Source organism: Mesoplodon bidens (assembly GCF_964165515.1).
Source record: "Mesoplodon bidens genome assembly, contig: HAP1_SCAFFOLD_97, whole genome shotgun sequence".
Classification (NCBI taxonomy): Eukaryota; Metazoa; Chordata; class Mammalia; order Artiodactyla; family Ziphiidae; genus Mesoplodon; species Mesoplodon bidens.
In genome coordinates, this window is record NW_027672422.1 from 1,049,409 (window position 1) to 1,074,448 (window position 25,040).

The 25,040-nt window shown below is 38.8% G+C and overlaps 1 protein-coding gene across 1 annotated transcript in view; it reads right to left on the reverse strand.

The window, feature by feature from the left end:
- LOC308610217 (putative helicase senataxin) overlaps positions 1-24,333 on the reverse strand; it is a 61,774-nt gene extending 37,441 nt beyond the window's left edge. The window contains exons 1-8 of the mRNA XM_081259441.1: positions 23,843-24,333; positions 22,378-22,588; positions 20,298-20,407; positions 16,566-16,785; positions 15,673-15,792; positions 12,844-13,015; positions 12,622-12,709; positions 8,961-12,125 (exon numbers count right to left, since the gene is read on the reverse strand). Of these exons, the coding sequence (XP_081115567.1) occupies positions 8,961-12,125; positions 12,622-12,709; positions 12,844-13,015; positions 15,673-15,792; positions 16,566-16,785; positions 20,298-20,407; positions 22,378-22,588; positions 23,843-24,019 (4,263 nt within the window). The 5' untranslated portion in view covers positions 24,020-24,333. The remainder of the gene's footprint in view (positions 1-8,960; positions 12,126-12,621; positions 12,710-12,843; positions 13,016-15,672; positions 15,793-16,565; positions 16,786-20,297; positions 20,408-22,377; positions 22,589-23,842) is intronic.
- Between the last annotated feature and the right edge of the window lie 707 nt (positions 24,334-25,040).

Genomic DNA, 25,040 nt, shown 5'->3' on the forward strand with positions numbered 1-25,040 from the left:
ATCTATGAGATGCTATTTTACCGGAGTCAAAGTTGCTGGGATTTTATCAGAGCTTAAACTACTTGAGGGAAGAAAACCAGCTCCAGCCCATTCTAACCATCCTGTCTCACCCAAGGAGGTGGGGGGAAACTAAGAAGCATGTGGTGTAAAGTTCTTAGTCCAGAGGCAAAGGCTCACTAAAAGAGTGACACCTTATCATAGGACTATGGAATGGTCTTCCTTCCCCCATACCTCATTTCTATATCACTAAAGGCCTATTTACTGCTGTTCCTTTTATTTAGTAGATTACGTCTGCCTTGCAACAAAAAATTACAAGGCATACTCAAAGGCAAAAAACACAGTTTGCACAGAATAAAGAAGCACTAAAACCTGTCAGATATGGCAGGAATACTGGAATTATCAGACCAGGAATTTTTTTTAAACTATAGTTAATATACTAAGAGTTTAATGAAAAAAGGAGGCCATGAAATAATAGATGGGTAATGTAATGAATGAGATATAAAGTAGAAAGAATCAAATGGTAATGCCAGAGATCAAAAACACTGTAACAGAAATGAAGGATGCCTCTGATGGCCTCATTACTACACTGGACATTGCTGAGGAAACAATCTCTGAGCTTGAGGCTACAGCAATAGAAGCTACCAAAGCTGAAAAGCAAGGAGAAAAAAATGGGTAAAAAAAAAACACACCCCAGAATATCCAAGACTGTGAGATAATGACAAAAGATGCAGCATACACATAATGGAGATACGAGAAGAAGAGAGAGCGAAAAAGAAGCAGTATTTGAGGTATAATGACTCAGAGTTTTCCAAAATTAACATCAGACACCAAACCACAGATCCAGGAAGCTCCAAGACCAAGCAGAATAAATGCCAGAAACTACACCTAGGCATATCATATTCAACCTTCAGGAATATGAAATATCAAAGATAAAGGAAAACAAAAATCATGAAAGAATCCTGTGGGAATAAACACCTTATTTATAGAGTTGGAAGGATAAGAATTACATCTAACTTCTCCTCAGAAACCATGCAAGCAAGGAGAGAGTAGTGAAATATTTAGACTGTTGAAAGAAAAAATCCTACCAATCTAGAATTCGGAATCCTGAAAAATTATCCTTTAAAAGTGAAGGAGAAGGGCTTCTCTGGTGGCACAGTGGTTAAGAATCTGCCTGCCAACACAGGGGACACAGGTTCGATCCCTGGTCCAGGAAGATCTCACATGCCACAGAGCAACTAAGCCCGTGAGCCACAACTACTGAGCCCGCATGCCACAGCCACTGAAGCCCACATGCCTAGAGCCCGTGCTCCATAACAAGAGAAGCCACTGCAATGAGAAGCCCGCACACCGCAAAGAGTAGCCCCTGCTCGCTGCAACTAGAGGAAGCCTGTGCACAGCAATGAAGACCCAATGCAGCCAAAAATAAATAAACTAAGTTTATTTAAAAAAGAAAAAAAAATAACTCAACAGTAAGAAAACAGACAACCTGATGAAAAAGATGTGCAAAAGGCCTGGACAGACACCTCACCAAAGTAGATATACAGACCGTAAATTAGTATATGAAAAAATGCTCCATATCTTATGTCATCAAAGGAATGCAAATTAAAACAACAAGATGCTATTACACACGTATTAGAATGGCCAAAATCTGGAGCACTGACAGGACCAAATGCTGACGGGGATGTGGAACAGTAGGAACTCTCATTTATTGCTCGTGGGAATGTAAAATGGCACCATCACCTTTTTTTTTTTTTCTTTTTTTTTGCTGAGCCACGTGGCTTGTGGGATTTAGTTCCCTGACCGGGGATCAAACCTGTGCCCCCTGCAAGTGGAAGTGCAGAGTCCTAACCACTGGACCACCAGGAAATTCCCAAGATGGTACCACCACTTTGGAAGACTGTTCGGTGGTTTCCTATGAAACTAAACATATTCTTACTGTAGGATCCAGCAATAGTGCCCTCACTATTTATCCAAATGAACTGAAAACTTATATTTACGTTAAAAACCTGCACATGGATATTTATAGCAGCTTTATTCATAACTGCCTAAACTTGGAAGCAACCAAGATGCCCTTCAGTGGGTGAACGGATAAACCAACTATGGTACAACCAGACAATGGAATATTATTTAGTGCTAAAAAGAAATGAGCTATGAAGCCATGAAAAGACACAGAAGGACCTGAAATGCACATTACTAAGTGAAAGAAGCCAATCTGGAAAGGCTACATACTGTGTGATTCCAACTATTTGACATGCTGGAGAAAGCAAACTATGGAGACAGTAAAAGGATGAGTGATTGCCAGGGTTGAGACTGTGGAGGGGTGAACAGGCAGAGCAGAGAGGATTTTTAGGGCAGTGAAAGTACTCTGATATTAAAGGACTGCTACATGTCATTATACGTTTGTCCAAACCCTTAGAATATACAAATCAAGAGTGAACCCTAATGAAAACTATGGACTCTGGGTGGTAATGACGTGTCAATGTAGGTTCATCAGTTGTACAAATGTACTACATTGGTAGGGGATGTTGATAATGGGAGATGCTATGCAGAGTTTCTCTAGCTCGCTGCAACTAGAGAAAGCCTGTGTGCATCAACCAAGACCCAACCCAGCCAAAAATGAATCACATAAATTTCTATATATATTTAAAAAAGACAAGTACTGAGAACTATCTCCAAAATTTACGCCCAATGAATTCACTTCTCTTTATTTCCATAGCTACCACCTAGATCAAGCTACCACCATCTTTCTCCTGGGCTATTATAATAGCCCCCGACAGGTCTACTGCATCTATGCTTACCTTTCTACAGTTATTCTCTAATGAGCAACTAAGAATGTTTTCTTTAAAACAAAAAAGTAAACTATTACATATTGCTACTCCCCCAGCCTAAACACCAACCAACTAAAAATCCTCCAACATCTTCTCACTGTACTGAGAATGAAACCCCAACCTGCACTTACAGGGTTGTATACCATCCAGCTCTTGACTGATTTCTGCAATCTTACTTCATTTCCCTTTACCTCTAAGTTACCTCACTCCAGTCACATCAGCCTAATCTCTTTGCTCACATATTCTCAGTTAGGCCTACTTCAAAGCATTATAGTCTTGACCCTCCCCCCTCCTCTGCACAAAACCCTCCTCTCCTGGCTCTCAGCCCGATCTCAAAAGCAGCCTCCCAATGTCGCTCATCATATCAACCTGTTTTGTTTCCTTCACAGAACAAATTATAACAGGAAATTAGCTAAAAATGGTGCACTCTCCCTATAAGGGGTGTGGGCACTAAGAATCACAGCTGGTACTCCAGAAGGACCCCCTTTCTGCCTGCTCCTTGTCTACACAACCTAAAAAGCAGCTGCCAATTACACTCTGCATACACGTGCATGCACACACAGGTAACCGAAGGGGACTGCAGACAGAGCCAGCAAACCAAAACTTTAAGAAAATAGAGTATTTGCCAAAACTGACCAAAAAAATTGGTCCCTGTCAAAATAGTGCACATTTATCTAATATTTTTGTGTGTTAAACCTAAGGATTAAAAACTAATATATCCTCTATCAGTCACATCAGTACACAAAAGACTCATATTTCTTTTTTTCCCCCCACACACTGTACTTTATTTTTACAAGAGATAAATAAACTGACACCAAGCATTGCAAATGGATGACCACAACAAAAGCAACAATGATTGCAATTACCAAACACGAAACAGACTCATACTATGTCATAATATTGACATTCAGTCCAGGAATCCTCCACTGTAACAGCTCCTTTACTTTGCTGTGAAAATTGACTTGTATACTTTTTGCCTCTGAGTCCTGTGGGATTTTTTTTTTTATTCAAGAGACTCATATTTCTAAAAGTTGAATTTGCTCGTTTGCCCTTTGGGGCAAGGGATAATTCTATGCAATGTCATTGCATTCCACCTGCAATAAGACATAAGAACTGGATAACCAAACACTGCGTTTCATGTCCTAAATAGGATACCAACCACATTTCTGTCAAAGGACTCTAAACACACTTCAGCATTCCATTAACAAACAATATTATGAAGTCAAATTACATCCAAATGAGGATAAGAAGCCTTGGCCCAAGACTGTGGTTGATGCCACAGTCTCTGGCTTATAAGAAAGAATAAACACTAAAAGTAATCAAGGTATCTGAGAATTCTCTGGCAGTTCAGTTGTTAGTGCTTTCACTGCTGAGGGCCCAGGTTCAATCCCTGGTCAGGCAACTAAGATCCCACAAGCCACACGTTACAGTGGGAAAAAAAAAAGGAATCAAGGTATATTAATAATACCATTAATAAATGTTGGCCTATATAAACTAGAAATGCTAAAACAATGCTGTTTCACTACATGGTTAAAGAAAAAGAACATGATTGCAAAAATAAGAAAAAAAGAACAAGATAAAACTTCATGGTAAAGATGACAGATTGAACACAGGCATTTCCTTTCATTCCCCTGAAACCCCACTAAAACACCCAAGGGATTTTTCACAACAGGATTAATTCATTAGGATGAAGAGAACAGAAGACGAGGCAAGAGTATCAAAATCTGGGAAGCTGGTAAGCAGATGGATGTATGGTTAACTAACTCAGCAAGTCCAAGAAGCTGAACTCTAAGAAGGAAGTGTCTGACATACACCTCTAGGAGGAGGAGGGCTGAAGGGAGACTGCCCATCCCTGTTCCTAGCAAAAAGCTAGAGTGGTTTCACTTCTATAAAGTGTGACCGTCTCTGCCTGTGGGGCAGCAGATAGAGAGGGGTTACTGTACTTAAAAAAAAAAAAAAAGGTGGGGGGGGGCATCCCTGGTGGTACAGTGGTTAGGCATCTGCCTGCCAATGCAGGGGCCACGGGTTCTATCCCTGGTCTGGGAAGATCCCACGTGCCGTGGAGCAACTAAGCCCATGCACTACAACTACTGAGCCTGCGCTCTGGAGTCTTTGAGCCACAACTACTGAAGCCCTCGCCACAACTAGGGAAAAGCCCACGTGCAGCAACGAAGACCCAACACAGCCAAAAATAAATAAAATAATTTTAAAAATAAAATAATTTTTAAACAGGGAATTAAGCAAATATTTAGATACTGAATGCCTGGACCTTTCCCTCTGCCCCCACCCTCACCCCACAGTCAGCTCCCCATCAAGCCTATGCTTTCCAGGCAATCGATCTGAAGATTCTTCTTGGGGAAATCTGACCTCACTAAGAGGGGAAAAGAAAAGACTAAAAACAGTGACATGAGGGTGGGGATGAGGCTTCCCAATAAAATGCCAAATGGTCCCTTTCACTCAGAGCTTCTAATCTGTTTTAAAATCTTACATGTAACAAAATATAGATTATAACTATACCTAAGCATGTAATCTTAATATAAAGAATGAAACTAATTTGGATTTCACCATGTGATGGTGTCCTTCAGATCACATTTGACTTCCACAGTGCAAATAATAAAGGACCATTTTAGTAAAAGTATCTCTTTTCCTAAGCATCTCTTTTGACCTGTCATTATTTAAATGCATCCTCTTTTCTTATAGCATTAAAAAGTTGAGATATAGTTCACAATATAAAATTCACCACTTTAAAGTGTGCACACTACAGTGTGTTTTTAGTACATTCACTATTTTGTGTAACCATCACCATTATCTAGTTCCAGAACATTCCCACCATCCCAAAACAAGCCTTATACCTATTAGCAGTCAGTCCTAATTCCCACACCCCTCCCTCACCCATCCCCTGGCGACTACTAATCCACTTTCTGTCTCTACGGATGTGCCTATTCTGGAAAATTCATATAAATGGAATTACACAATGTGTGGCCTTCTGTACCTGGCTTCTTTCACTTAGCATAATATTTGCCAGGCTCATCAAAGAACAGGTAAAAGTACATAGAACGGGTCATTCCTTTTAATAGTAGACTAATATTCCATTGTAGGCATATACCATGTTTTGTTTACCCATTCATCTCCTGATGGACATCTCGGCTGTTTACAACTTTTGGCTATTATGAACAATGCTCCAATCTGCTTGTTAGTATCCTGTTCTTAAATGTGAGTAAACCAACAAAAATCATTAGACATGTGAAGAAAGGAGTTAACATGAAAGGTCTGTAGACACTAAAATGAATAGGAAAAAAGCAACTGGGAAAACAGGGACAATGAAAAGAGAAGAAAACTTTCAACTAACTTTAAACTTATCATTAATTAACTTCAGGTAGTAAAAAAATACTGTGCACATGAAGAAAGCACACAATCCTATAAAAAGGAATAATGAGAGGACAAGAGTACTGTGAAACTAAAAATATGCTCAAAAATGTTTTCAATAGACTTGGACGCTGAGAAAGTCTCCAAGGAAGGAGAATGACGATGACAACAACAAAGACAGAGATGGCAAAATAGAAAGAAATTTTAAGACATGCAAAGTTTCAAAATTTATCTCCTACACATTCTTTTCTCAGGAAGCTTGAAGGATGTGCCTTACTAAAATGAGAGGGTGACAAAAACAGACAACCCTGGGTACAGGAGACAAAGATCCAACACAGGAAAGAAGGAAATGCAAGCCCTAGGATGAGGATGGTGAGCATTTCAGGTTAACCATCCTAAACCAAGAAGATGAAATTTATCAACTATCTGATCTGCCTGATCATACTGAGAGACCTAAACATCCAAGAGACAGCCTGAAGCTAAATTAGTAATAAGTACATAGAAAATTAAGTAAACAATAAATCCAGAGAAAGCAAAGAGTCGGAAACGAAAAGTAGTTACAACTACCACATGACTTAGTCGCGGACACTTTTGTTTTTAATTCAAAGACCTTATTCTCTTTTGTTTAAACTAATTTATTTTTGCTGTGTTGGGTCTTTGTTTCTGTGCGAGGGCTTTCTCTAGTGGCGGCAAGCGGGGGCTACTCTTCATCGCAGTGCGTGGGCCTCTCACTATCGCAGCCTCTCTAGTTGGGGAGCACAGGCTCCAGACACGCAGGCTCAGTACTTGTGGCTCACGGGCATAGCTGCTCCACGGCACGTGGGATCCTCCCAGACCAGGGCTCGAACCTGTGACCCCTGCATTAGCAGGCAGATTCTCAACCACTGCGCCACCAGGGAAGCCCAGTGGACACCTTTTATATCGTCCAAATAATAACAAATACTGACCTAAAAATTACAAGACTACTCCATAGTGAGGATGGGAAAACAGGAGAGGTGTGTGTGAACACAGGGCTGGGAAGAGAGGGTACTTCCTGTAGTGGGTAATTACAGAAAATGTCTAGTACTGAAAACTTAACAAGTCAAAATAGTGGCATGTTATTTAGAAATATGGAAGTAAATAACAAAAGGATCCCTCAAGGATCAAAAATAATTACTTGGGGAGGTGAGAGTGGCTGATTTTTTTTTTTTTTTAATAATGGGCCTTCCACAAGTATTTGACTATCTTAAACTTTGTGTATATACAAACGGAACTTGTGCTCATTCTGTTTTGAAAAGGTTCTGGCTACAGAAATGTCCTGAAGGAAGAAATCTTAAAGATAAACATATAAATACTTCTGAACTAAGGGAAAAATAAAATCACAAATGTGTCCTAAATTTAAGGGCTATGAATGGCCTCTAAGCAATTTAGTGTTTTCTGGAAAGGATAAACGTTCAAGAAAAAAATAAGCTACAAGATGAAGAAAATCTCTGTATATTCCCCAGCTTATTTAACTGTATACACTGTTCACTGAACTAACGATTTTGTAAGGTAAGAAAATCATTCTTGTAATACTATTTCACATTGTTCTTAAGGAGAGAGACTGAAGAGCCTTTATCAGTTAGTTGTTTCTAATGGTTCTGAAATACTAGTAAAATAATTCTTACGACAATGGCTGAAATTTAGGGCATAAATTGACACCAACTTGCCTCTTTGTGCAGTACATCTCCTTTGCCTTTAACAATTCTAAGCTGGATCTTTGCAGTCTCTCTGCCTGCGATATACTTCCTATGGCCAACTCCTTCTGCTCACTCTGGTCTCGGTGTGAATACCATCGCTCACAGAGGCCGTCTCACCTTTCAGTCTCAAGTGCCTGCTCCCTTTTGTTCTAGATCATTCTAGAGCACTCTAGAGCCTTTTGTCCCGATCTGAAATGATCATTCCCAGAAGGCAGAGGCCTTGTCTGTCGTGTTCACCACTTTAGCCCCGCCAGGTCTGTGATAGTACTGAGCAAGTATCAGGCACCCGAGGATCTGCTGACTGAATACGTGGGTATTTACCTCAGTGCTCTTGGTTTTGAAGAGTCTTGTTGCAAACTCACCTTTTGGGTTTTTGTTTTTTAACCAATTTGAAAAAAAGGAAAAATCGACCTGCTGTGAGAACACCAAAAACATCCTTCAAAGTGCAGGTGGATGTTTACACTAAAGAATTACTGTTTTTCTGAGGTTCAAATTTAACTGGGAATCCTATATTTTTCTTGGCAATCCCAGTCAGGCAGTAAGAAAGAGAGAAGAACCAGAATGGGATGTGTTGGGGTAGGGGGGCAGCTAAAGGCTGCTATGAGGCCTAAGAAGTTGGGAAGACAGATGAGAAATTTGGGATTTACTGCTTTGTGCTGACCAGTGTAACTTGCCCTTTGCTACCTCCTCAAGAAAACTTCAGTAAAGGTTTACACTACTTTTCAAAAAAATAAACGCAGATGAGAGACTATGTCCTCTGAGAAGTCTTCCCTTATTTTACACCGAAAAACGTTTCCTCCTCCTGTGCCACCTGTGGACTTGGTAAACTAGCACTCTGAATTGTGTCTGTAAGCTCCAGAAGGGCAGAGTTTAAGGGTTTCCTCTGTATCACCGGCATCTAGAACACTGTGGGGCACAATGTCTGTTCAACATGAAATCTACAAGCTACATCTAAATCAAAATGCGATCAGTTATTTTAGCCGTACTCAGCATGGTAAAGAAACGTAATTTCAAAGTCTGAAGGTATACGATTAGAACATATACTTACAGTTTCAAAAGTATTCAGGATCATCAAAGGGAAAAACACATTAAAATAATCTCTACCATCTTGAAATCTCACAGGCACAGGTCTTGTGATGGACTGACAAAGTGTTGAAGGGGGTCCGCACTGATCAAAGTCCACAAACATTGCGTATTTCCATTTTAAGACCTCTTTAACGAAGGTGTCAGAGATGGACTGTGCTGACAAGAAAATGTTTACCGGAGAGGAAGGTGAAAAAGATCTGTTTTCACAAAATGGAACTTTGTAGCCTTGCCTGTTGGAATTATTTGGAGTATGACACTGGAGAACGTTGCACAAACCCTTCATTTCAGCCACTGGCTTCTGAGACACCACAGAGACTGGCTGTGGTACTTTCAAAGCAGATTGTACCCCACTTGACTTATTTTGCAGAGTTGGTAAGAGCGCTGACGTATTTACCAAAGACTTGTAAAGACCAGCAATTCGTGAAGTACTACTGGAGGTAAATATCTTAGCAGTGAGAGGTCTCGAAGGTTTAGATGAAGAGAGAGGCAAGCCAGGTCTACGAAATGTATCTTCATCTGCTGCTTTAGCTTCAGAGTGTTTGGAACAGTATTCACCCTGGTTTTCCAGTGTTTCCACACAATCTTTGCATTTACATTTTGTGCTACTCCAAGATTCCAACTGAGGCCGACTCACAGAATCTTCTTCTACCTGGACTGTATCTTTTCCATGAACTACTTCAATGAGTTCATCATTCTCTTTCTCCATTTGTGAACATAAATCCATATCTTCTGGATCACATTGTGTTAAAAATATATTATCCTCCTCTATGTCACTGTTGCATTCAGGTTCTCCCTCCTTCAAAGCTGCCTCTGCTGCTTTTTTAATGACCTCTTCAGGTACATAAGCTGGACCATAACCCCAATCATCTGTGATATCCCCTACATGAGTCAAGCACGAATTCTCTTCATTCTCTTGAACTGAATTCTTGTTGTCTGGTCTCTGATCTTGCCGAACTGAAAACACTTCACATGGACTTTCAAACTCAAAAAAATGAGAATCCGATTCCTCAAACCGCAAAAGGGACCTTGTATTTTCTTCCTTTATTACATTCTGTTCCACATTTGTGTTAGCTATTGAAGTATGATGCTCTGGACATCCTTTCTCAATGCATGTCTTACCCTGTTTAATGTGTTTCTTAAAACCCACAATTCTTTCATCATCATCATCATCTTCATCAGATTCTGAAATAATAATGACGTGTCCAGAGCAGGTTTCCCTGACACTATTTTGGTTGGCTGTCAAACATCTTCTATCATCTTTAACTTTTCTTTGTAGCTGGGATAAACTTCTTTGGGTTGAACCTGATGGGAACTTAATAACACTGGCTTGAGCTATTAAAGATAATATGTGGAGGTCTCTGTCTATCTGAGAATCTGTTAAAGGGTCAGACTTAGGACTGATGCTAAGGACCTGTTCTCTTAAATCAGAAGAAAACTCAACAGTACTCTTGCTAATTCCCGTATCTCTTGATTCAAGTCCAGGCACAGGATCTTTAAAGGGAGGTGTTTTCTCCACAAAAATATCGGTCATTTCTGTGAATGAGACCAAATCTTTATTACCAACATGACATTTTAGTATTTGACAACTGATATCAGGGGTGGAGAAAATGCCCAACTCTTCTTCCTGTACCTGTTTCTTTTTCAGCAGTAAACTGTTTTCAGGTTTTTGTTGTCCATTTTTATCATCCAGAACACCACTAGGGCCTAAAGAGAGATTGTGTATGAAGCCATCTCCTTTCTGAGCTCCTGTATCTTTCTGTGAACAGAAACTTTCAATGCTAGATACAGTCAGGTTTTCCTCTAAAGTGGTACTTTTCCTGTCTTGCTTTTTCATTACATGCAATAACTTAGCACAGATTTCATCTTTATGTGCCTTAGTGTTTGCTTTTGAGGTTTTGCCAAGAGCATCATCCTTTAAAGAGAAATCCTCATCTGATGTGGACACTTTTTCCAGAGAGTCATTGCTAGAATCAGTCAACAAACCTGTTGATGTGATTATTCCTCTGTCAAATACCTTTTCTGGACCATTTCTTGAAGTACAATTCTGTGGGGTATATGAGGAATTCTCTTTTACAGACTTATGCTTCCCTGTACTTACTTTAACTTGGCCTCGAGCTCTTTCATTCACAAGCCTTTTACTACTCGGCTTCAAGCACAACTCAGCTGAGAGATGGTCTTTGAGTTTCAAATCTTTTAGATAAGTTTGCTCATTATCCTCTTCTATGGCATTATGTGCCTTGCTGAAAATACTCTCTTTCACTTGACATGCATCAGCTTTCATCGGTTCTTTAGAGAATGTTGGGCTGGAGTTTTCCAGACAGTGCCTTTGTTTTTTAGACTTCTTCCCTGTTTGTTCACTTTCTTCTTTATTGTAAGATGCAGGAGGTGTTTTACATGGAGGAGTCAGATCCACAGAAGTGCTACACTGAGGCACTTTGAATTTTATGTTTCTAATAATTTGCTTTAAACAAGTTTGTAACTCATGGGTTTCCTGACTAGTCAACTGCCAACCTAAAGATATATTTCCTCGTAGGTATAAGTTGAGCTTATCCCAGAATCGCTTACAAAGAGTCTGCTGCCCAAGCTGATAGCCTTCTTTAAGGAGACTTCTGATCAGCTGCACACAAGCAAGTTGTACAGAGTTAGATGGCACTGAATGCAGTGACAGAGATATCATTGTTGTGCCTTTGGAGCAGTTTCCAGATGACTTCTCAGAACTCCGAGCAAACGCGGTGGTGGGAAGCTTGGCACATTTTACGATGGCTTCCACCCACTGCTGGGAACTAACCCACAGCAAATGCAAACACTTTTTATTTCTATGCAGTTCAATCACTGACACCAAAATCAGAAGGAAAAACTCAGTGACTGTGTCACACACGGCGTCCGTCTGGTTGAGGACGTCTTTGACTTCAGAATGCAGATGATGAATAACCTCCACTATATAGGCCACACCCAGATCCTTAAGATCCATGAGGGACTGCACAAAGGGGATGAACCACAGAAACGTGCTGTTATGAACACGCATGTCTTGACCGATATCTGACTGAAGCACATTAGCTAATGTTTCCATTTCTTCATACATGTTAGGACAATAATCTGGGCAAATGGCTGATCTCCACCCTGAATCCTAAAATGAAAGAGATACTGACATTCAGATAAACAAGCACCATTCATGACAGGTTTAACACAAAAGTTGCCAACAAGAAAATACACTGCTCAACTTCCTGTGTTGATGTACATATATGGACCCCCAAGAAATTGAAAACAGTCCAATTTTGAGGTGAAGCTTTCATGAAAAGGTTAAATTTACAAAACCTCCATGTACTCTGGACCTCTTTCCTTCAGTTGGTTTTGATTTCTAGTCATGTGATTTATCTCCCTCATGCCATAAATGTTCTACCCTTCCAAAATGTACTTAAAAATTAATCTCTCAAACTGTGCATGCTCTCATTACAGACCATTTTTCCTCATGAGCTACTGTTCAATCAGAAACTGTTTTATGCAACAGTTGATTCAGAATAGCTACATATCATAAAATCAGCAATGCAACTAACCACGTAAAACACTGACTATACAATATAAAGGCAATACAATATCATCTGAATTCTCAAAATGTTTTATACCTTTTTGGTCTTTTCAGGGTTATAATTGTATACCATCTGGCTGCAAGTCACCATGTCATCTAAATATGACTCCGGTTCTGACTTGGTCCTTAAATATTAAGAACAAATAGAAATTACTGAAATGAAGGGTAAAAAGAAGAGAAAAATCCTACTGCTAAAGTCAATTATAGTAGACTTCCTCATACAGATTGTTGGAAATCCTGACACAGGAACTGAACGAACCTCACAGAGCTGTTCCGTATGTTCTGGATCTCTTTCCTGTAGCTCACATTGTTGATAATGGTTTGAAATGCCTCAATAGGATCAATCAGTTGACCCCAGACCTTAGATCCAAGACGATCCAGAATCACCATGAAACAGTGTAACGCTGGCCAGAAAGGATCCACACTATCATCTGAAACACAATGGAGTAATTTGCCAAATTACAACACAATTAGAGAAAGGGACTAAAATATATTGAGAATTAAGCATTCTTTACCTGGGTAGCAACAAAACTGAAAGCAAAACAGGAAGTAATTTAAAGTAAAGTGTTGTCAACTACAGGTTTTAGAAACCTGGCAAACTTTTAAATAATGTCTGCATTTTTTTTTAAAGCAATACACCTCTGTTAAGAAGTCTTGTTGTATGGAACAAACTGAGATAGTCCAGATAAACTCAACTTTCTCACCCTATTTGCCAACCTGAAAGAATCGTTCCTCCTCTGCTTCTTCCAGACCTTTATACTCCCATCCTTCAATAAATAACAGAGGTAAAGTAGAAAAAAAAAAAGGGAGAGAAAGAAAAACTTGGTATTTTCAGATCTAAACAAAGTCCATGATATGAGAAATGCTGAATTGTGTGTGTCATTCGGTTGGAATAAAGGACTGAACCCCTCATCCACTGGATAAGCAGAGATACATACTCTTTATCCATCCATTCTCAACATGGCTTTGTTGTTATCTCCATTCCATCCAACTGGCAGGAATTCCCATTACTCACACACTCTTATGCCCGGTCCTTCCCCTCTTCTCTACATGCAGGGGCAAAACACTGCCCTGCTCAAAGACCTTCACTTGCTCCTTAATGTCTTCTAAGGAAATTAGAAGCCCTCAGTCAAGCATCTGTAAGATCTTACTCTTTCTTTCCAGATTTATTTTTGACACTCACATAAAGATACACCACCTACAGAAAAAAACAGATAGCTGGCTTTTTCCAAGTGAGAACCAGAATGGCTTCACTGTTAGCACCACCTGTCATCTTCCGCAGTATTCTTAGGAGGCAAGTGCTCTAGCTCACACAATTACTGTCAACCTTAGAACTTTCTGCTTTATTTCCCTCAGGGCTCTTAGAGTCTACTTTTTTTTTTATCATAGTCGTTCGTGTAGAACTGCTCATATACTTTTTTATCCTCTACTGAAGCTGTCTTATGTCTAGGAAGCTCTCAAATAAGGAAGAAAGTCATTAGTTAGGTGAAGACAATTATGGAATGTTTCTTAAAGAGGGGACTTCCCTGGTGGTGAAGTGGTAAAGAATCCGCCTGCCACAACATAGGCAGAACACTCTATGACATAAAAGACCCTTTTTGACCCACCGCCTAGAGACATGGAAATAAAAACAAACAAATGGGACCTAATGAAACTTCAAAGCTTTTGCACAGCAATGGAAAATATAAACAAGATGAAAAGACAACCCTCAGAATGGGAGAAAATATTTGCAAATGAAGCAACAGACAAATGATTAATCTCCAAAATTTACAAGCAGCTCATGCAGCTCAATATCAAAAAAATAAACAACCCCACCCAAAAATGGGCAGAAGCCCTAAACAGACATTTCTCCAAAGAAGATATACAGTTTGCCAACAAACACATGAAAGGATGCTCAACACCACTAATCATTAGAGCAGTGCAAATCAAAACTACAATGAGGTGTCACCTCACACCAGTCAGAATGGCCATCATCAAAAAATCTACAAACAACAAATGCTGGCGACGGTGTGGAGAAAAGGGAGCCCTCTTGCACTATTGGTAGGAATGTAAATTGATACAGCCACTATGGAGAACAGTATGGAGGTTCCTTAAGAAACTAAAAATAGAACTACCATACGACCCAGAAATTCCACTCCTGGGCATATACCCTGAGAAAACCATAATCCAAAAACAGTCATGTACCACAATGTTCACTGCAGCTTTATTTACAAGAGCCAGGACATGGAAGCAACCCAAGTGTCCATCGACAGATGAATAGATAAAGATGTGGCTATACATACAATGGAATATTACTCAGCCATAAAAAAGAAACTAAATCGAGTTATTTGTAGTGAGGTAGGTGGACCTAGAGTCTGTGGTACAGAGTGAAGTAAGTCAGAAAGAGAAAAACAAATACTGTACACTAACACTTACATATGGAATCTAAAAAAAAGGTTCTGAAGAACCTAGGGGCAGGACAGGAATAAAGATGCAGACATAGAGAATGGACGTGAGGACACGGGGAGAGGGAAGGGTAAGCTGGGACGAAGTGAGAGAGTGGCATGGACTACCACATGTAAAATAGCTAGTGGGAAGAAGCCACAGAGCACAGGGAGATCCGCTTGGTGCTCTGTGACCACCTAGATGGGTGGGATGGGGGTGTGGAAGGGAGACGCAAGAGGGAGGGGACATGGGGATATATGTATATGTGTAGCTGATTCACTTTGTTATACAGCAGAAACTAGCACACCACTGTAAAGAAATTATACTCCAATAAAGATGTTAAAGAAGGAATCTGTAGACCCCACTCGCTGCAACTAGAGAAAGCCCATGCACAGCAACAAAGACACAACACAGCCAAAAATTAATTAATTAATTTTTTCAAAAGTAAGTTAACTTCCTTGGGCTTCAGTTTCTTCTTTTATGAAAGTAACGTGCTGAGTTAAACTCTGAAGGTCCTTTCCAATTAAAAATTCTGACTCTGTGACCAAAACCATAAAACGGTCATTCTTTCTTTCCTCCACATCATACACCCAAGTTCTTACCGTGACACTAGTATTTTCAAAGTGCACCATCATCACAATAGTCAGCAAATAAAGTTTATTACCATCTGATTGCCTCTCCATGGCGTGAAGTATTGATTGCATAAAATCATTCTGTTTGTTTGAGCCCAACAACAGTGAATCCATGGTTTGCTCCTCAAGAATGGTCAGCAACATGCAGATACCTGTAAGATCACGTATAGTTTTCTTGAATTGATTAAATAAAACTGTTCTAATGTCTTCTCCAGTTTAGTTGGCAAAAAGAATAACAAGGCAGTAAGATGAAACCAAACAGTATCCAGTGCCTCAGACATTGAAGTCTGAGATATTCATATACAACTCCTCCTCCTAAGAACAGAACTTTAGACTGAATAAAAAGGGAAAATGGCACGAACCTGGTTAGAAAACCATTTCCAAAATGACTACCACACAATTTGCATCTCATAATATCAAAGACCCCTTAAATTTTAAGAGCACTATATTTCAAGTACCAGTCACTGCCAAATATACACATGACTGTAAGACTCTGAATCAATGAAGTAGGACAGAACTACTTTAAGTCAATATACAACTTGATGAAAACCAAAGTTAGTATCGCTTTCTCCCAGGAAATATTTTACAGATGGGAAAAGAGGTATTAAACCTCTGTTTCAAGAGATCAAAACCCTATTAAGTTCAGCTGCTGTGCTAATACGGTAACATCTAATACTGCCTTAAATAAAAGATCTATTTGCCATACTTGAAAATGTACCTCTTACACAGATGATTTCTAGGATAAGAAATGTTTAAAGACAAGATGTTGTAATAGTCAATTTAATGACAGAACAAGAATTGTGAACTATGAAATCCTTTATTTAGCACTTTTGATCAGATTACCAGAAGAGATCCCTTCCCTTGCAGGATAATCATAAGAAATATTGGAAAATACTAATTATATGTGTGTAGGAACAATACTCACCTAACCAATAGTTTTTGTAGTTGGCAGTATCATACATGTGTGAAGGCAGAAGAATCAGTTTACCCTTCTCAAGGACAGAAGAAGTATCAATGTCTGGACTTTCGAAAAGCCCCAACTCAATAACTTTAAAAAGGCAAGTCAAAACCTCCTGTAAGTCATAATAATCATCTCTGTTCACTTTCCCCAAGTTTCTTGCTGTCAGGATAGCCCAACGTGAAACCTAAAAGTGTAACACATTCATTACTTCATTTAACACACAATTGTCTACAGAAAGAATACAGTTAAAATAAGATTCTCTACAGATTACAGAGGAAACAAGATACATCAAATACTTTAAAAAAATCATTGCACCGTATATCTTAAACTTATACAGTGCTGTATGTCAATTATACCTCAATAAAACTGGAAGAAAAAAACTATCATATAGAATAAAGTACTTTAGGAAAAATACATGATTTTCAGACATTTAAAGGAAATAAACCAAAAGGTCCATGATGACAGAAAAAAAAAAGACGGAAGATACTAATTACAATTGAACTTTGAACAACACACAAGGGTTAGGGGCACCTACCCTCTGCGTAGTTGAATACACTAATATAATTCGAATATAACATAGTTGGCAGCCCTCCATATCCTGGTTCTGCATCATGGATTCAACTAACCTCGAACTGTGTAGTACTAAACTACATGCTATTAAAAAGAATCTGTGTATAAGAGGACCCATGCAGTTCAAACCCCTGTTGCTCAAGGGTCAACTGGAATGCGACATGTGAACCTTACTTGATCCTGATTTGATCTAACCCTGATAAAGCATTTTTGAGAGAGTAACTTCCACTCAAATACTGACTAGAAATATATTATTATTATTATTATAAGTGTGTCGAAATAATTGTTCTTTTTAAAGAGCTCTTACCTTTTTGATACACGAACTAAAGTATTTTATGGATGAAATGCTCTGATGTCTAAGATTTGCGGTAACTAAACAGGGGTAGAATATTGACCACATATTGATAACAGATGAAGCACAGTGATGGATATATGGGGGTTCACTACACCAATCTATTTTTGTATGTTTGTAATGTTCCATAATAGAAAGTTAAAAAAGGAAAAATGAAAAGAGAAACCTCAGAAGAAATCAAAGGTCACCTCTACATGGCGATATAGCATAGGGAAGTGATTTTAAATTTATTCTGCACTACAAACTGAATTTAGTGATCACAACCAACCTTAAAAACTAAATAAAATTTAAAAAAAAAGTCAGTGGGCTTCCTTCATAGTAACAGTAAGTACTGTTTTGTGAAATGTTTAGGTCACGTATGTCTATATGTGTGTGAACTCGATGAAGAATATTTTTACTTAGGTTATGGGCAGAAAAGTTTGCAAAACATAGAACTAGTGGTCAAAAGAATGGGCTCTATGCCAACATAATTAAGTAATGGATTTTAAGCTATCGAAAAAAAATACAAAGGAATCAATGAGTCTATAACTTATGATAAACAGATGAATAAATGATGAGCAGGGAAAATGGCTCTTGATTATAGTATAATCAATGTCAAGTGCTGACTGGTAAACGTGTAAAGTGCTGGGGTTGAAACTATTTTGCAATCTTAGAAAAACTGGCTCAGGGAAGAACCATCAGGTAATGCTAAATTTAGGAGAACATTTTGGTGAGGAGTAAGGTATTTATGTGATCTTAGAGTACTTAAGAAATAGACATTGTACAGTGAAGAAACTGGACAACACCTCAACTAGATGATCAAAATTAACATCACCATGAGAGGCCGGATGATATGGCATGCCGTATATCTGACAGCCTGAGAAGGACATAACATCCTTCACTTATGTAGTATTCCAGTTGGAACGTATAACCAAAGCCTAACCATGCGCAAGCATCAGACAAACCCCAAATGAAAAGCATTCTATTTTTTGTAAATGGGAGGGAGGCAGAAATGACTATTCTTCAGAAATGTAATTGTCATAAAAGACAAAGATAGGCTGCGGAAATGTTACAGATTAAGGGAGACTAATGTAACACAACTACATGTAAATCCTGATCCTGGTCTGGATACTGGAGTACAGGGGGAAAATGCTACAAAGTACACTGGATCACACGACACAACTGGAAAACAGACCTTACTGTGTCAATGTTAAAGTCACTGAAGTTTATAATATTGTGAGAATATACTTATTCTTAGGAAATATACACTGAAGTATTTAGGGGCAAAAGGCTATGATACATGCAACCTACTCTCAAATGGTCAGAAAACAAACAGCTTTGTAGTTAACTGAAAGCAAATGATAGAACAAATGGAGTGAAACATTAGTAATTGGTGAATACAGCTAAAGAATATACAGGTGTTTTCTACTTTTTTTATTTTTGAGAATTTTCTGAAAAATTTAAAGTATTTTCAAATAAAAACTTTAAAAAAATCATTAGGGCTCTAGATCAGGCTGCCTATATACAAATCCCAGTCACCATACTAGCCTGTGTAACTGTGGTTAAGTCTCCTGACTCAGTTTCCTCACCTACAAAAACACATATATAATGAAAAATACAGTCATTCCTGGCCCTGCAGACCCAGTCACCCAGTCTACAAGTGCTTGGCCCAGGTCCTGGTTGCTCAGCTGGACCTGCTTCCTCTACTGCTTTGCAGCTTTAAGAAAGCCAGTCCCGGAGAGCAGCTGGCTGTACTTTGTGTCAGTCTTCTTTCACAGGCAGGAAAGCCCCACCCTTATTTTAAGCACAGGCTTCGACTCTGGTTCTACCCTTGCCTGGAGTAGACTTGTAATTCTTATTATCATGCACAAACTCAGTCCCCTGCTACCTACAGCCACCCAGGCCGACATACAGGTTTCCACCATGTATCACTTTGTATTTCTGTTCCATTACTGGTCCAAAGAAACATTTACCCTTTAAAAAGTGGGACTATACCTTTTAGAATTCCACTTTTTGAATTATTTTCTATCATTGTTTGGGTTTGGCACAAAGGAGACAGAAATTCACCACCATTCTGACTGGAAACCCCATTACCGTGTTCTTTCTTCGCCACTTAAAAAAAAAGCCTCTTTACTATCCTTCTATTGGCAGAGCAACCCTTCGTGGCTATTGTCTTAACGTTGTAACTCAGTTCTAGAGGCCAATGTGCACAGGTCCTACTGCACACGCTGCCTCGCCACATGATGTTAAGTCCTCAAACTCGAGCAATCAGCTCAAAGTCAGGTTCCAAGCCTCTGGTGTTGCTCTCTGCTTCTGTCTACCTACTCTTCTGATTCTCATGTTCCTCTTCCTGTTTGGCACCTAAGAACTGAATCTCCTTGTTCTCCCCTCTACCCCATCACCTGTTAAAAATCTCATCTATTAGCAAAATAATTATTTCAAGTGTTTTAACTGGTATTTCCATGTGCTTGGAGCGGGGCAGGCAAGCAAGAAAAGCAAGAGAGAACTCTCCTTCTTCGTTAGTTCAGGTCAAAACACTGAAAGTTCAGATTATTCCCTCATTTGTCTTTTAAACTGAAGCATCACCTGTCAGAACTGTTTCCCTACTCTTTTAACCCTCTTCTTTGAGCCCCCCAGCACCCCCTCCTGAACTACAGTAATGTTACAACAACAAGAGAGTAACTTTGGCAAATATTTTAAACAAAGTACACATCAAAAACCTCTATTATAGTTATCTGTAATATAGGTGCAAAAATAAAATATCCCCTCTTCCACTGCCTAACACTCACACTCACCATTTCATTGGGATGGACCAAAAACAAATAGATCCCTGGATGTTTGTCAAAAACCTGAAAGGAGCAGTTAGCTTGTTCCATCCGGCAAAGTGCTTCAACGCATAATTCATCTAAATAGAAAAAATAAGGCAGTAAACATAAGACATAAATCTTATCAACGTATCAAGATTCCCTAAATTTGGCTCCTTCAGTTGCTCTGTAAGTAAATGAAAAGTTGCTCCTTTTTTTTTTTTTAAACTGAGGCATAAAAATGCTGTAAATGTAGGAATGATATTTAGCTGCTGAAAGACCGGTAGGTTGATCATAGTGTGTGCCTATGAATTGCTCTGACTTTCCTAGTACAAACATCTTTTTTCACACTGGGCATAATTATCTCCAGAGAGCACCTTCTTAGAAGTATGGCTATAGGTCCAATTCCATTAGCATTTTACATTTTGATCCATGAGGACTTTATTTTGTACCACAGTGATAAAATCAGCTTTGCCCCACAAATGGCTATTTTGTCCTACTCTCAGTTACTGAGTAATCCATTTTCTCCACTGGTTTGAAATGCTATCATCAGCAAAGAGTAAATTCCCCAAATATATTCGGTTTACTTCTGGAGTCTCTACACTGCTCCATGAGTCTATCTGTACCAGCACTATCTTAATCCCTGTTGCTTCATGGAAATTTCTTCATCACTCTTTCAAAAGTATACTGAATAGACTCATACGTTTACCATATCAGATGAATCAACTTTATTTTGTCAAGCTTCAAAGAATATTGTAGTGACAGTGGTTAGCTTTGGGAAGGAGGGACAATGACTGGAAAAGTAAGAGGAGAGCTTCTGGTGTGTTGATGATGATTTGATTCTGACCTGGGTGCCAGCTACACAAGTATGTTTAGTTTATGAAAAATCAAGCTTATATAGTTTTCTGGATATGGTATTCTTTAATAAATGTTTGAAAAATGACTTGTTCGAATTTAAAAATCTAGTTATTTTGAATTTATTTAGAAAGAACTGATTTATCTAATAAATCTTTAGATATACTTTTCAATTTACTGAAAATACAGAGGATAGAGAAACAAGTCAAATAACATGACAAGGAAGAAATCAGAAAAGTCCAGGAAGCACATTATTCTTTAGGGCAACCATCTGGTCTCAGCAAGTCAAAGTTATGACAAAAAAAATCTATCTATCTATCTATCCATCTATCTATTTATCTAACTATATCTATAACTGTGCGCACATACGTAAAAGTAAACTATTCTGGATTAAAAGAGATGTAAGAAATATGGAACCAAATGGAACCAAATACACAGTCCCTGATTGGACTCTAATTTAAATAAATCATCCAAAAAACACATTTTGCAACTACTGGGAAAATCTGAATGTGGACTAGATACAGTAGTGGGTGCCTTAAAGGTACTGTTATTTCGTTAGATTTGACAGATCAGGAAAATGTCTTCAAGAGATTCATATTAAGAAATGCAAATATAAATGGCCAAAATCTAGGCAGACATAATATGCTATGCCATTGTGATTACTGAAAACTACTACCGACCAGTGGTTCTCAACCTGGCGATTTTGTCCCCCACTGGCCCTGACCCCCAACTCCCAAGGGACGTTTGGCAATATCTGGAGACATTTTGCTTGTCACAACTAGAGTAATGGGGAGAGCAAGTCACTATCAGCATCTAGTGGAGAGAGGCCAGGGATGCTGCTAAACATCCTACAATAAACAGCATGTCCCTCACGCACCAAGATTTATCCAGTCCAAAATGTCAACAGTGCCAAGTATGAAAAACCCTGCTACAGACAAATTCCAAGAATGAAAATTAATTGAATGGATAGATGAATAAATATGTGATAAAGCAAATACAGCAAGATATCAGCAGCTGTACAATCTATGTGGTGTGTATATGGTATTCACTGTGTAACTCACTTTTCTAGGTTTGGAAATGCTCAAAATAAAATGTTTGGAAAAAAAGTATCCTAAGTATATGTTTAAGAAACAGATTTTCAATATAGATAAACCCAAATTCTTACAGTTCTTAAAATATAAAAATGATACAACTGTGAAACACGCAAGATACTCACTAACACGCTCATGTAAAAGCAAATAAGGATATTTCAGTATTTCAAGAAGAGCAACTCGAAGCTTATTTTCAAAGTCTTGGCCAGTAAGGTCAAACAGCTGTGCCTCTCCATTGTTGTCTACTATATATAACTCGTCATCGTCTCCAATTTCTCCCTTCATGGCCTTTTCAAAGTGATTTATGAGACGTGAGGTTTCTAATTCCCATAAAACCTACAGGAAAAGAAAAACGGGCAGTGTGCTTTATATCTTATTAGCAACAAAATATACTGGATGTGACGATCCTTCTAGAAAGCCTTTTCCTAAGCATAAAAATTCAGAAATTTAAAGAAGTACCAGGGTTTCCCTGGTGGCACAGCGGTTGAGAGTCCGCTTGCCGATGCAGGGGACACGGGTTCATGCCCCGGTCCGGGAAGATGCCACATGCCGCAAAGCTGCAGGGCGCGTGAGCCGTGGCTGCTGAGCCTGCGCGTCCGGAGCCTGTGCTCAGCAACGGGAGAGGCCACAACAGTGAGAGGCCTGCGTACCAAAAAAACAAACAAACAAAAAAAAAAACGACTAAACCTCTTATATTAGATTTAAAGAAAACAGTCACTGAACATAAAAGTGGCTTTTATGATACATGAACATGAGTACATAGAGCATGAGATGTTTACAACATTGCTCTTGAAGAGTTTTGTTATCAACAGCACTGTCAACTATACTCTATTGAAAAGGAAATGAGAAGTTGGAGCTTCTTTACACAAGCTGGGCCTTCTCTGACTTCCCTCCTACGTTCCAGCCATAGGTAATTACCTTGAAACATCAGCTTTAGCATAAAGGCATTGGTTAGCTTCATTGCTAGGCAACTTTGTAAACGTAAAGTTTTCCTCAAAATGTTCATAACTTATCATCCCCTCCTCTCTTCTATATTATTATAGGCAACTCTATGGTCTGTATTCCATTTCTCATCAGATAAATATAATAAGCCAATATTCAAAGCCACATATTTAAAATTATATGTTTCACTTTGGTTCCTGTGAATGAAAAAAATGTTTGTCTTTATTGATTTATAGCACTTAACATTAAAAAATGAAGAGAGGGGAAAAAAAGAACTATTAGCCAATAAAAGAATAACCCAAGCCATTCAGATACCTGGCTGTTAAGAAAGTCAAACACAACGACATTAAAACATGAACCCAAAAAAACCCCATACGTCACTTCAGTTCATGAAACTGTTTCACATCAAAATGTCTAAAAGTGGAGGATTATAAAATTCTGCTTTAGATTTCAATTCAATTCCATCAATCAATAAGCATTTATTCAGCACCTACTATCTACCAGGCTATGAGTTACATACTACACGTATATTAGCATTCACAGTTTAAATCACGTTTTCAGTTCCCTGAATGCTTCCAACAGAGTTTAAATTTATTCTCTTCCTTGTTATCAAGCTCTGAAAAATACTGCCCAATTAATGTAAAGTACCTTATGTAAGAATGGCAATTCATCCCTTGCTTTGTGGTATTCCGCCACACATTCTAAGCAGTAGCAGAGGTCTTCATCAGCTGTTTGAAATTCACTGGAGTGGGTCTTGGATGCATAGCGTTGCAGGAAGTCAATGGTGGAAATACCACCTGGTGTACACCAACAACATGTGCTCATTCTGTACCTGTATCCAGAAAAGAAGACATGGAAAGACTAAAGAAAAAAAAAAAAAACACACAACACTTCAGGCCTATTCTGGTGGAGAATGGGTACATTTCCTACTAATGATCATGTCTTCAACTTACAATGTGCCTCGACCACATCCAGAATATTCTGCTGGCCAGCTTATCAATCACTGGCTAAACTCAATCTGAGCTTACTCGTAAAAACTTTACCTGTGACACATGAAAAATAATGAAATGAAAGCAGTTAGTAATAAACATCATAAGGCAACATACAGCTGTGTTATAAAGCCGGCTCAAAACTATACAGTACTGATGGGAAATTATATACAGAGACATAGAATTATCAATGTTTTCAAAGTACAGATTTTGGAGTGTTCTAATCATGTACTGGAGTCAAGTGAAAAGCTCAGGAAACCTTTCACATTCCCTGAGGCCCTGCTCCCGAAATCCCTGGAAACCTTAGAAATCCTCAAATATTAGTCCATACCAATAACAAAAACTCATATAGAGAAGAATTTTCTCTTGGTTTGGAAGTATATATACACATGAATTTGCACATGTGTGTATGAACTGCTGCCCATAACTCACTGCTCGTCAAGGCAGTATAAACTGTAATGGCTGCAAATATAATAGCTACAAACCTATTCCTACTAAGTTTGAAACTTACAGTTTTCAACTGTCTCCAATTTGGGGTTTTATACTACCATCAGAGCCTCCACCATCCAAACTCAAGTAAAAAGGGTTAAATGAAATTAATTTCAGAGATTGGTTCAAGATGGCGGAGTACAGGATGTGCACAAACTCCCTCTTGCGAGAGCACCGAAACCACAACTAACTGCTGAACAATCATCAACCGGAAGACACTAGAACTCACCAAAAAAGATACCCCACATCCAAAGACAAAGGAGAAGCTGCAATGACGAGGGGCGCAATCACAATAAAATCAAATACCATAATTGCTGGGCTGGTGACTCACAAACTGGAGAACACTTATACCACAAAGTCCACCCACT